The 12,952-nt window shown below is 49.4% G+C and overlaps 3 protein-coding genes across 3 annotated transcripts; 1 reads left to right on the top strand and 2 right to left on the bottom strand.

Annotated features, from left to right (window-relative positions):
- Positions 1-44: 44 nt before the first annotated feature.
- Positions 45-2,897, bottom strand: LOC1280130 (fructose-1,6-bisphosphatase 1). Its single transcript, XM_061653660.1, has 5 exons — positions 2,673-2,897; positions 1,741-1,813; positions 1,136-1,325; positions 798-1,049; positions 45-719 (listed from the first exon to the last, which is right to left on the bottom strand). The coding sequence occupies exons 2-5, from the start codon at positions 1,748-1,750 to the stop codon at positions 137-139; spliced, it is 1,035 nt and encodes a 344-aa protein (XP_061509644.1). The 5' UTR covers positions 1,751-1,813; positions 2,673-2,897; the 3' UTR covers positions 45-136.
- A 101-nt stretch (positions 2,898-2,998) lies between these two features.
- LOC1280132 (beta-1,3-galactosyltransferase 6) lies at positions 2,999-7,948 on the top strand. Its single transcript, XM_319940.5, has 2 exons — positions 2,999-3,177; positions 6,002-7,948. The coding sequence occupies exon 2, from the start codon at positions 6,342-6,344 to the stop codon at positions 7,569-7,571; it is 1,230 nt and encodes a 409-aa protein (XP_319940.5). The 5' UTR covers positions 2,999-3,177; positions 6,002-6,341; the 3' UTR covers positions 7,572-7,948.
- On the bottom strand, positions 3,878-9,880 carry LOC1280131 (vacuolar protein sorting-associated protein 41 homolog). The gene is made up of 10 exons (XM_061653658.1): positions 9,627-9,880; positions 9,397-9,534; positions 9,027-9,318; positions 8,748-8,946; positions 8,504-8,658; positions 8,218-8,407; positions 8,000-8,140; positions 5,436-5,906; positions 4,546-5,339; positions 3,878-4,460 (listed from the first exon to the last, which is right to left on the bottom strand). Exons 1-10 carry the CDS (start codon positions 9,636-9,638, stop codon positions 4,327-4,329), a joined length of 2,526 nt encoding a protein of 841 aa, XP_061509642.1. The 5' UTR covers positions 9,639-9,880; the 3' UTR covers positions 3,878-4,326.
- Positions 9,881-12,952: the final 3,072 nt, after the last annotated feature.

Consider the following 12,952-nt stretch of genomic DNA (forward strand, 5'->3'; position numbering starts at 1 on the left):
GAAAGAGAATATCACAGCCCTTCGAACCTGCTACTACGGAGCGATACATTGTGAGGAATTTTTTATTACAATTAAACAAAACGGACAAACAAAACCACCACATGCACAACCACCGGGAACGGGACCAGCCAAACGCCTACTTGATGTAGCTGATCGCTTCCTCCACATCCAGCTTCGAGCCGAGATAGATGGGCGATCGCTGATGGATGGACGTCGGCATCACGTCCAGTATCTCCTTGCCCTTGGTCGCGTACGCTTTGCCGCCGGCCTGCGTCACCAGGTAAGCCATCGGGTTGCACTCGTACAGCAGGCGCAGCTTACCATTCTTGGCCGCAGCCGTCGCCGGATAGATGAAGATGCCACCGTACTTGATCGTGCGGTGCACATCCGCCACCATGCTGCCCACGTACCGGGCGCCGTACGGTTTGCCCTTCGCCGGGTCCTTCTTGTCCTTCACGTAGTTCAGCACCGACTCGTCCCACGTGGACGCGTACCCCTCGTTGATGGAGTAAATGTTGCCCCGCTCAGGAATGCGCATATTGTAATCGGTCAGCACAAACTCGCCGATCGAGGGATCGTACATGAAACCGTGCACCCCGTTGCCGAGGCTGATGACAATCATCGTGGCGGAGCCGTACAGTGCGTACCCGGCGGCCACAATCTTGTTGCCCGGTTGGAGTGCGTCCTGCTCCGAGGGGGTCGTGTTTTCCTTTACCTGTCTGTCAAAAATAATCATTGCAGCGTTATTGAAGATTCTTTCTGCAAAATATATATTAAAGCGTTGCAGCACTACTCACTTGGTAATGGCGAAAATGGACCCAATCGACACGAGACAGTCGATGTTGGAGGAACCGTCCAGCGGATCGAACGACACCACGTACTTGCCCCGCTTGTCCGTCTCGATCTCGATCACGTTGTCGTTCTCCTCCGACACGAGCAGACAGGTGGCGTACGACGATTTCAGCATGTTGATGAAGATTTCGTTCGACAGCACGTCCAACTTTTTCACCTGCTCGCCCTGCACGTTCGTGTCGCCTGAGATTCCTTGCCTGCAAAAAAAAGGGTTAAAGGACAAATTAAATCGCTGCAGCACACACACACGGATGAATTGGGCGTGTGCGGCGTTCCTACTTACAGCTTAGCGATGCCCGCCTTCCGCACCGCCGAGCTGATCGCCTTGATCGCGGTCTGGATGCAGTTGAGCAGCTGGGACAGGTCGCCGGTCGCATGTTTGTACTTTTTCTGCTCCTGCAGCACGAAGCGCGTCAGCGTCATGCAGTTCGAGTCGAAGGCGGGTCCCTGCTGGGTCATGATTGCGACCGAAGCTAAATAGCCGACCGAAGCAATGGTGCATGATTAGTCGGAAAGTGTTTTCGGCGGAGTGGAAAGTAGAAAAGGCAAACGTGTGTGGTGGTGGAAATATTATCAGCATGATAACGATCGTGTGTAACGGGAACGTGTTTGGCGTTAGTGACTGGCAGAAACTAGGCAATCCTGTATGTAACATATGTCTTTATATACAACGAAAAGGGAAAGTGTGTTGCTGGTGGTGCTGGCGCTGGACACACATCTGTATGCAGGGAGAGTGGGGGATGTGTTATCATGCAACTAGAAGCCATCATCATGCCTTTTGGTGGTTGTAATAGGAAGAACTTTGGTTGCAATTATCACTTGAAATCATTCCATCATTGGCAGGCTATACTACACAGAGACAGCGGTGCCCAGCACACGGTTACGTACGATTAGCCATTGCCGTTTCCCGTTGAACCACGCCTCCCCGTTGCTATGGTATCGAATGAGAGGGACGCCCGGTCTGTGCACACCGTAAGAAGAAAACAAGATACCGTCGTTTATTTTGTGGCAGTAAAACCGCGCTTTGCGCTTTTCACGCTGGCAACGGACGGAGATGGACGGAGAAGATGAGATTCCGCTAGGGAGGGCCCCCATAATGATAGACGTTTATCAATGGAGGCTTTTGGGAAGGTTGATAAGGACAGTTTCTATGGCTTTGAGGAGTTCGCGCTATGGTTTGCCGGTGGTACTGCTGCTGCTGCCAAGCCAACCAACGTAGCCAGCGTGTAAAGTTTGTTGCTTTCCTATCACTACAGCACAAACACACACACACACGCGCGGTTTTACAGCTTAGGGGTCAAAGCGGGCGGTCAATGTCACCGGTGTGGTAGACACGGTAGACAACCCGACATGCCGTTTTTCTTGTCCGCGTTGTCGTGCTTTTTCGGTGGGGAGGGGAGAAGAGCTGTGCATGAAATTTGGTTGCGGCACCCCGAAGCGGCCTGCAAAACTGGTTGCTGCACAAGTAGGCGATGAAAACAGGAATCAAAAACCCCGTCTCGATTTGGCTTTTTGGGGGCGAATTTACGGGCAGGCGAGGGGTAACTGCTAAAAATATACCCAAACTCAACACCAAAACACGTAAGAGTGTTGTGTTATGTGCAACCGGGCAAGTGAAACCGGCAGCATGACACGTCGAAAAAGCCAACATAAACAACGCGCCGATACGGTTTGGGCGGGTGAAAGGTTAAACCCCCCCCCCCCTCCCCCCTTTGAACGCTATTGTTTGCTATTGCTAGCTAATCCTACACAGATCATTGTACCTTTGATCGCTGCTAAAATCACTCTCAAATTACTCTCCGTTGATCGCAAATTCTTACCTGATTCTTAGTAGACCGGGAAAGAGTGTAGTCTAGTAGGCACGCTGCGCGATCGACGACCGAACGTTTAGCCACCTCGTGTGAAAGTGAACCGTTTTGCGTGGATGCTGTAAGCGCAATACCTGAAACAACACACCCAGCGTACTGTAGGGCCACCGCAAGACTGAACGACTCACTGGCAGGCAAGAAGGATCGTAACACACACGGCCGGCAGCAGCAGCACCACTACTACCACGAGCAACGGTAGGGCAAGATCGATGGTTACGTCCATCCCAGCGCTACCAAACAAGAAAACCGGCATGGCGCCACTCTCCCACTCTCTCTCGTGCGTTGCGTTGTACGTTACGCTCGAATCTGCGCACACGCTCTCTTTCTCTCGCGGGCGGCCCATTAGAAAGAAAACACATCGCGGGCACCACACCACGTGTGTGTAGGTGTGAGTACGACACGCAAGATAAGTTGCACATCGGTTGCCTGGGTACGGTTCGTGACGTGTTGGTGAAAGGTATGTTAGAATTCGCTCTCACTAATCCTATTGGATACACTCCCGTAGTGTAATCTTGTTGGAATCTTGTTCACATTGTCAAGTAAGAAAAATCATTTAGCACGGTTTTCATGAAGCGAGCCTCCCTTATCGTGCACTTCTTGCTTCATTACGCATTATCACCTTCGCTCACTATCTCTTGACTTTCTTGATCGTCTATGTTTTTCTTGCTGCTACATATACATACACACACATCCGTTGCAGACAGAGGCCAAGCCTCCACTCTAAATGACCCTTCATGTGACGCACACTACCAACAAAAACATCATGTTGTTTACCACCGTTTAATCACCACCGAAATGCGGGCGAATGAGTGTATGTGTGTGAGAGCAAGAGAGCGAGAGAAAGGGAGAGATTGGTGATTGGTATTTGAAGTGGATCATAAACACGACTGTCCCCTTCTTCGCTTGGGAGGCCAATAGATAAGAGACAGTGGTTACGCGGAGACAACCCTCGACAGATACAGACAGGCAGAGCATGGCAGTGTGACCCCTGGTGCGGTTAGAAACAAAGTTGGAAGTGCTTTTGATTACGCTGTTGTTAGGGATTCGCCAAAAGTGAGGGGCATTTTATTTTTAATTTACCCCCATTTATCTTTCAAATACCTTTTGCTTCTAATTTCTTTCACGCACACAATGTAGAGTACGCTAATGGTTGCATATTTTGTTATATAGCTTTTTCGTCTTTATGGTGCTTTTGCAAATTTGTATTACATTCTGGCACACCGTTCATCCCCCCATTTTTTTTTTGTTTAGCAGCAGTACGATAGCGACAATATGTTGGAATTAATGATTATACTAAGGTTTGAAATTATTCTGTACACATCATGCTTCTCTTTTCTTTTTCTTTTTTGGTTTCGAACATAAATCATAAAAACAAAACAAATTTTCCAAGGCCCTATAATTTGAGCGAAATGGGAAAAAAGCGGTGGAGAACAAAAGATAAAATTCGAGTACAATGTAAAGTGGAAAACACCCTGTTGGAAACTGTGATAATGTGTCGTTTGCAAACTTTCTGCTCCAATTGTTCCCTCCTCGCTAGTAGGCACATAAATCATACACTCGCGCATGCAGACACGAAATTCCCCCCCAAAAACAAAAACCAGATCCCCTAAAATGTCCCGGTGCTTCCTAGCTTTTTCGTGTTACAAACTATGCAAATGTCCAGATTGTATTTGTCCAGCAGGCAGGGCTCGTGGAAGTAGTGCCTACAGTTAAACATCACGATGTCCGTTTTCATGTTATCTGCAATTGAGAGAGATTACAAACATTTCCACATTATTACCCATCCTGCATTTGCTGCACCTCATTCCCTCCCCCAAGGCCTTACCCTTCACGATAATATCCCGCCGGCACACGCCACACACGTGGTCGGGCGTCACGCACAGCGCACCCTGCTGCACCCGCACCAACCGCTCGTGCATGTCGAAGTAGTCCGCGCCCAGTATCTGGTTGCAGCCCTCCTGTATCGACACCTGCAGGCTGTACCCGCACAGCATCTTGATGATCGACTCCTTCAGCCCCTCGATGTCCTGGCCGGGCTTGATCTTGTCCACCAGCAGCTCCGGATTGATAAACCCGGCAATACTGTTCAGCAGCTTCGTCATCACGTGCGGCTTGTCGACCGACTCGTTGATCAGATCGTTCCACAGGTCCATGTCGTCGTGCTCTTTGCAAAAGTCGATCGCCATCGGCACGTCCTGCAGGTTGTGCATGATGATGTTCAGGGCCTCCCGCGTGCTGCCCATCTTGTCGAGCAGATACACCATCTCCGGGTAAAACTTGAGCCCCTGGCAGATGTCGTACGCCTCCTGGATGGGGTAGCTGTTCGAGCGCTTCAGAAACGAGAGCAGCTTTTCCGGCTCGTACCGCGCGTACAGGTTCACCAGCCGCCAGTGGAACTTTTCGTTGCTGGTTACCTTGTCGTACGCGTCCAGGTAGCGGTACAGGTACTGCTCGCAGTGTTCCAGCTCGCGCACCACATCCTCGGCCGGGATTTTGTCCTTCAGCAGCATCGCGATCGCCCGCTCACTGTCCAGCTCGATCAGCTGCACGATGCAATCCTTCACCATACCGTACAGCTCGTACGTGGTGATCAGCTCGAACACGTCCTTGTGCTGCAATCTGTATGGGGAGTTTTGGGGAGTGGAAAAAATGCGGGAGCAAACCATTTAGAACCAATAGCCAAGTTTCATGCCCACACAAAGCCCCGCCACTTACTTCAGATACATGGTCAGTGCACGGTCAAACTCCTTCTCGTGCGTGTACAGTATCGCCAGCGCTTCGAGCAGAATGTTTGCATCCTTCTTGTTGAAATGGTCGTTCACGGCGTTGATTACCGCTTTCGTGTTGTACAGGCGCGGCGGCCAATCCTTTACCAGCTGCAGGAACCCGCTCGGATCGAGCTGCAGATACTCGTACAGCACCATCTCGTACACGTGCGGGTTCAGCTTGCACGCGTCCGTGATGGGAATGTAGCTGCTGACGGAGCGCAGTTGCTTCACCTTCACGAACTTGTACACCTCCTCCTCCCACAGCTGCTTGTCGGTGCCGAACACGCGCTGGCAGAGCCGGGCCGCCTCGTCAAAGTGCTGCAGGGAAAGCAGATGGTCCAGGTAGAGCCGGGCGACGGTAATTAGCGAGTATTTGCCACCGTGCGTTGCTATCACATCCATCGCTTGTTCGAATTTGCTGCACAGGAATAGAATAGAACAATCGATTAGAAATGAATTCAACGGTAGTTTTCGCGGATTTTAAATCTTTTGAAATGTTTCACCCCCGTACAGCGCTGCATCGGATGAAATATTTCAACGCTACACCTGTTTGCCAATCAGCTGGCACGCACACTACGACAGCGCGCAGTGCGGGTTTGACAGCAGGCGTACCTGTCACAGCGTGCGACAGAATATCGCACCAGAAAGCAAAACACACACACCAAACAGTTCGAAAACGCATCACACACCAAAATGCAGCTATTTTACAGCCGCGGCTAGTGTGTTGCAAGTGGTGCACAGTTCCTCATGAAGCATTGCTCGTTCCTGTTCCATTGGGGAAACCAATAACATCATTCTACGCGAGTGAAACAAACTACGCCTGACTCACGGCCGCCCGTCCTCGGCGTCGCGGATGCCGTCACTGCGTCGCACAATGGCTCTCACGCGGTACCATCTGCACAAGCGAAACTGTGTCGGCATCTTTCCCCTCCTGTGTGCCTTCCTGTGTGGCGTGCTGCTCACGGCACTAATTGCCAACACCAGCCCAACCTGCAGCCCGACCGGGCGCGTGTATGATCCGGAAAATTCCTACTTCCTCATACTGCTGATCGTGACCGCGCCCGAAAACTTCGAGCGCCGCAGCACGATCCGCGAGACGTACCTGAACCTGCGGCCGCGCATGATCAACGAAAGCTACCAGGAGGAGCTGATCCACATTCCGCCGCTCAACGAGCGGGGCCAAGTGCAGCTCGAGTCGGTCGCAACGCAGCGCCAGCTGCTGGGCAACTATCGGGCATGGCAGCAGAAGCCGATCAAAAACATCAAGGTGATTAACTTCAAGATCAAGCCGCTGTTTGCGATCGGGCTGTACGGGCAGCCGAAAAACGTGCGCCGTGCCATCTACGAGGAGCAGCGCGTGTTCGGGGACATTCTCGAGCTGGAGCAGCTGCAGGATTCGTACGCGAACCTAACGGTCAAGGTGCTGCACAGCATGCGGAAGATAGACGAGAAGTATGACTTCAAGTATCTGGCCAAGCTGGACGACGACACGTACGTGAAGCTCGACCTGCTCGCGGAAGATTTGCTCAGCTACTACGAAAAGCTGCACCAGGTACAGCAGCAGCAGCAGCATAAAACCGAGAACCACCCGAACAACAACAACCACCACAAGGGCGCTCCACTGCTGGAGCTGTATTGGGGCTACTTCCGTGGGGCGGCCACGATACAAAAGCACGGCGTGTGGCAAGAGACCGACTACACGCTGTGCGATCGGTACGGACCGTACGCGTTGGGCGGTGGGTACGTGCTGTCCAAGGGGCTGGTCTCGTACATCGCGACGTACGCCGAGCAGCTGTCGCTGTACAAGAGCGAGGATATTGCGGTCGGCACGTGGCTCGCACCGTTCCGCAACATTCACCGCCGGCACGACGTGCGGTTCGACACGGCGTGGAAAGCGCGCGCCTGCAAGGACTACCACATGCTGCTGCACAAGCGTACCGCGCGGCACATGCGCGACCTTTACGCCGGGGAGCTGTGCACGCACGAGGAGGACCAGCCCGACGGCAAACCGGCCGCACTACCGAAGGAGTATTTCTACGACTGGACGCAGCCGCCGAGCTCCTGCTGCAAGACGGCAGTATAGGGTCGCCGATGGCCATGGCACAACCAGCACGCAGACGAGACGAAGTAAGATAGTAATGCACTGCAAAGGCGTTTGCATTGTGATGAGCGGGGTTTTGTACATAACAAACACACGCGAAGAGGGAGCATTTTGAGTTGAGGTGTGTTTGGAGGCAGTAAATCTCTCATTTACAAGGCAAGGCTGCCGGTCACACTTAGTATGTAAGCATTACACACACAAAAACACACACACAACAAAACCGACCAGCTGAGGCAGCATCTCACCATTAGCGTTAGCGCGAGACACGATTTAACAGTAAAATCGACAAATCACATCGGCAGCAATTTGCGCACGAACCAGTTGACTTAATGAAAAATAAATTATTTGTACTAAAAAAAGCCCCCTTATACTTTTCCATCCTTCGAATATAAAAGGAAAATGTAACTTACCCGTGCTCTATCAACCACTGGACACGATCGTCCGTTTCGTACAGGTTGGCCACCACGACATCCTTTGGCGACACGATAAAATACTGGTTTTCGTCGATCAGACAGTCCAGATGATAGTCGTCACACTTGTACTCCTCGTAGCTGTCCAAGACAAAGGCAGACGAAAAAAAGGGAGTGTAAAAACGAGCTTCGGGGCACCCTGCCGAATCCTTACTTACCCTCGCATCGATAAGCTGTCGGTGCAAATTTCAATGTAATCACTCGCATTGTACTGCAGCACGCACAGGATCGGCCGCAGGGCTTTGTTCGTTTCGGAGTCGCGCTCCTTCGCATAACCCAGCACGACCAGCTGGTTCGTTTCCAGCGGCGCGATGCCACAGATGAAAAAGTCCGTCTGGAATGTGGACACTTCAGTCGGGAGCGGGAAAGAAGAGAACGATAGAAAGTTAATAAATACATCACAGCAAGCCACTGTGTCGGCACACTGTGTGGGTCACGGCTTACTCGGATCGACGATGTGCACGGGAAGGTTTCTGGTGGACACTTCGACGGCGTTTCGCTTTCGTATCACACATATTCGCACCGTGTCGACCCATCCGATCAGCAGCGTCGTTGCGTTGGACCAGTTTAGATTGCATCGGTAGTCGGTTAGTTTTCCTCTGCGACAAAAAAAAAAACAAATTAAAGGATTTTAATTAAAAGGAAGCCCCTTATGGGTCGGGCTTTGTGGGGGACGACTTCCGCTTACTCTTTCGGCTCTTCCCATTGGATGAATCCTAGTGAGCATTTTTCGTTCAGATCGTACACGTGAATGCCAAGCGAGCTAGCCCACGCGACAAACTGTCCGTTCCATTTGATCGCCGTCACCTGACCCTCCGAGTCGCTCAGGATGGTTGACTTTAAGCCCTTCAGGAACGTTTTCTCGTACATTACCAATTTGTTATCGCCTGGCGGCAGAAAAAAAGGGATGAAACTCATATTAATTACACTATTACGCGATATCTTCCACACCCCAAACGGTGCTTACCTATGATGAATCTTTTGCCCGATCCGGACCGATTGTGGTTCGGGTCCAGCTCGACCGCCTTGATAATTTTGCCCGTCGAAAGCACCTGATTGTTTTCGTCCGTGTACAAACCGCTAATGATAACCTTCCCATCGTCCGAGCAGGTCGCGATCTGTTCGCCCCGACTGTCGACGGAAATGCGGTTCACGGACAGGATGTGTGCATTCTCCTTCCGGTTGATGACCGTGTGCACACAGTTGCCCTGATGGTCCAGCATATGTATCCGGCCCCAGTGTGTTCCTAGGCAGAGAAACTATAAAACCATCATAGCGGTGGTTGTATTAGGTGTTTCGCCGATTCCGATTTCGCCCGATTGCCGCGGAACACCTACCCGCGGATGTACCGCAATGCAACTGATCGCTTCCTCGCTGAGTATGTTCTTGATGTCGTTCGAGAGGCGAACGTACTTCAGCTTCGGTTCCACATCGTCCTCGGTCAGGCTGCAGGACTCTGCCGACTCCGGATCGTGCTGGTGGGAAGGATGAGCACAATTTCGGGAATTATCATATTGTGTGCGGGGGAATGGGATAGAGTTTTTGCTTGCGCATTCAGTTGCTTTACCGAATCAACCATCGTCCTCCGTTTTACAGTGGCCAACTCCTATGGTCATCTGATAGGGCGAGTTGCCTGTTTTGCTTTTTTTTATCCTATCGGACACCGTTGGCACACACACACACAAAGCAAAAGGCTTTCCTGGAACCGAATGGGCGGTGGGAGTCAATCCGGAGTGCACGTAAAACAATGAGTAAGAAAGTTTTGCCCTAAAAGCAAAATAGAATCCCTTTTGCACTGCACTGACAGCTGGTAAGATGTTTATTTTGATTGTATCTGGACAGTGGTCGGCGACATAGAACTGCGACTCAAACATGCGTGACAGTATATAAAACAATTATTGTTATATTTTTGAGAAACAAAAGAGTTAAATTAAACTTAATTGTTAAACAGGTGTGATTCTTTGATTTTAACATGCAATTAAAGAGCTTTTCAATTCAGAAATCGAATGTTGTTGTTAAAATTTCATTGGGAGTGTGCACACTGCGAACTTAGTTTTGTGAAACGGCAAAACATTTTTTCGTGAAATATTTCATAAATTGATATAATAGCCGTTGGTGGTTTGTGTCTATGGTTATGCTAGGGACATGTACTCCCCGATATACGCTGTTAATGCGGACCGGAGGCAAAATCGAGATACGAATAGTGCAAGTCGAGATTCGAGATTTTAGTGCAATTAAAACGCATTTTCGTGTAATTTTCCTTGTAGTCGTAGATTTTAGCCACTATTTTTTTTATCTGATTCCAATCAAAGATTAAAATTTAAATATATTCTCTAAATTCAAGTTTCACGGAAAAAAAATTCATATCCAAGAATGAGGATTATAAAACTGGGCTTGAAGCATTAATTTGGTAGCTATGTTATTTTAAAAGTAATTTTAGAGTTGATCTTTCTATATCCTCCAGCACTTGTGGCGACTTAATAAAATTGCCGACACATTTGAAAGTTGCACTTATTTTATTTGTTTTACTAGTTTAAAAACCGGTCATATTCCAGGCTTCAGAATGTGTCGTAAGAAACGAATGTTTGTAAATTTCCTACAAATTACCAATCTACAGGCTTCATGCATGCTAAGGGAGGCTCTAATTTCCAGATGAAAGTATCAATAATAAACGGCATTTTATTTGAAGCAAATGGGATGAAATCAATCATTCCATCCCATACAGCGCGTCGTTACAGATTTATTTGCGTTATCAAGCGTCTTTTTTGTTGTTGTGTGCCCTACACTGAACCGCTCGCTGAACTGCAATTATCAGATGGTAGTCCCCCAAAATTGCACCTTTATCGCACTAAAAGTAGACTCCTCCAAAAAAAAAAGAAGCAATAAAAAGAGCGAGGCGTCCCGTCAACGAATCCAGCGCTGATAAGCCAAAGCAGCACGGCAAGTACACACATCGAGCGAAGAGGAAGGAGGAGATAGAGCCACTGGTAACCCTGGGTAAGATGCGTTGGCTACTATACCGTTGCTAAGGTCAAGTCCGTTGGCGAGGACGCATCGGACATAAGGTACGACGTTCGAGAGAGAGTGTGTGTGTATGTGTTTGTATGCGCGAATTGCGAGCTACTTTAATTACCACGCCTGCTCGATGGAGACGGCTGGTAACTTGTAACTGCTGCTGCCGCTGCTGCTGCTGCTGTGGACTAACGCGACAGACCAGGAAGAACATCAACAACATATCAGTATAACACCACCACTATCACCGCCATACTTCGGTATGGTGTGATAGCTTGCAGCAACAGCTGATTCTGCTTGGCCGGCGCGTCACGCCGACTACAGATGATCACCGGACCCGTCCAATTTCGGCGCATCTCATCGTAGGGACAATGTTGTTTTTTTTTCTCGTTTTGCTTTTTGCTACCGCCTGTTCTTAAAGCCGTTGATTAACATGATAATAATGGTGCAAACACACACACTCACACACCCCATCGTACGATGTGCAGCACAATTGACTGCGTGGCTAGCAGTCGAGCTAATCCACTGCCATTTAACGGCCACAGTGGCAAGTGGACGTTCGGGATGGAATATGCAGTGGCATTGAAAGGAAGTTAGATTTCGGGAAGTCCCCTCTTCGGGACACATAACATATTGAATCTTAAATTTGCTGATTGATTTGAAATTCACTAACCACATTCATGTTTAAACATCCTCAGTCGCTGACGTCAAATCGAGGTATTCGCTTAGCAGTGAACTTTGCATATGGATTCATCCCCCAACCGTCCTTCCTTTCGCGCTTTTTACGTAGATTGCACTCATCCCTTCTACCCACATGCACACAGGGAAACATGCAGGAAAGTTTTCCAAACACATTCCCACCAGTGACGTACACGGATCGCCGACGAGCGAAGCATGCTTTGCGGTGAAAAAAAAAATGGTAAACATAATAATGTTTCTCATCCCACAACCCTCGGGGACGCACTAAAGTCACATTGAGACTCGCAGGCCATCGTACAAACGCGAGATCGTCGAGTTTCGCCGCCGATCGTCGAAACAGCTGATAACGGGGTTGTTGTAGTTGTTTTTCTTTTACGTTACGGGATCACGCCTTTAACCTTCGCCGTGCATCGCTGCCGGGCATCATCTCTGGAGGAGGTTTGTGGGTTCCTTTTTTGTTACAATTACATAAGGCATGGAATTGAATTGAGCAAGACACGAACCGGGCACGCTCATGCGAATGATCGGCTGTTCCGAATAAGAACGGGCGAGAGTGATATTCGCGTGGCTTTCTGAATTATCGGCAGGATGATGAAAGATGGTGAGTTGGGTTCTTAATTCAAGCACAAAATTTTACAAACAAAAAAGTTTTAAGGCCTTCGAGACTGTCCGTCAATGTCCAGGTACCAACTCTTGGCAGAGTGATGCACGCCTCCTATCAGGAGATAGAGATCCTCTTGATTTTGCGTCTTTACGGGCGGTCGAGTTTTAGGTATTTTCCAATTCCAGAGATTTGCCAGGCAACGTCTACTAAGATCCAGAGTCCGTGTAGGAGAGTTTTTTACTTCAATCATTGAATTTTAGTGACAGTGTATGTGCTTCAGTTAATGCCAGACTCAAGCCTCAGTCTGTAGGACGCTTGTCCTGTTTCGCACTGTGTGAAGAGGTGCGCTGTGAGCTTGGGGAGCAGGATCAGGTGAAACAGGTGCTGTAGGAGTTAGTTTGAAGCCAAGCACGGAGAGTTGTAACTTTGGATCATGCTGTTTCCTGAAGATCAGTTAGCATCTTGGCCATATGAGCCAATCTCAACAAGCTGTATTTTCTGGAATTCTTCTAGGTCCATAGTCATCTTTTTGTAAGACTTTGAAACCAATTCTGCTTTCCTTCTGTGTGATATGGACC

The sequence above is a fragment of the Anopheles gambiae genome, chromosome 3, assembly GCF_943734735.2.
Source record: "Anopheles gambiae chromosome 3, idAnoGambNW_F1_1, whole genome shotgun sequence".
NCBI lineage: Eukaryota > Metazoa > Arthropoda > Insecta > Diptera > Culicidae > Anopheles > Anopheles gambiae.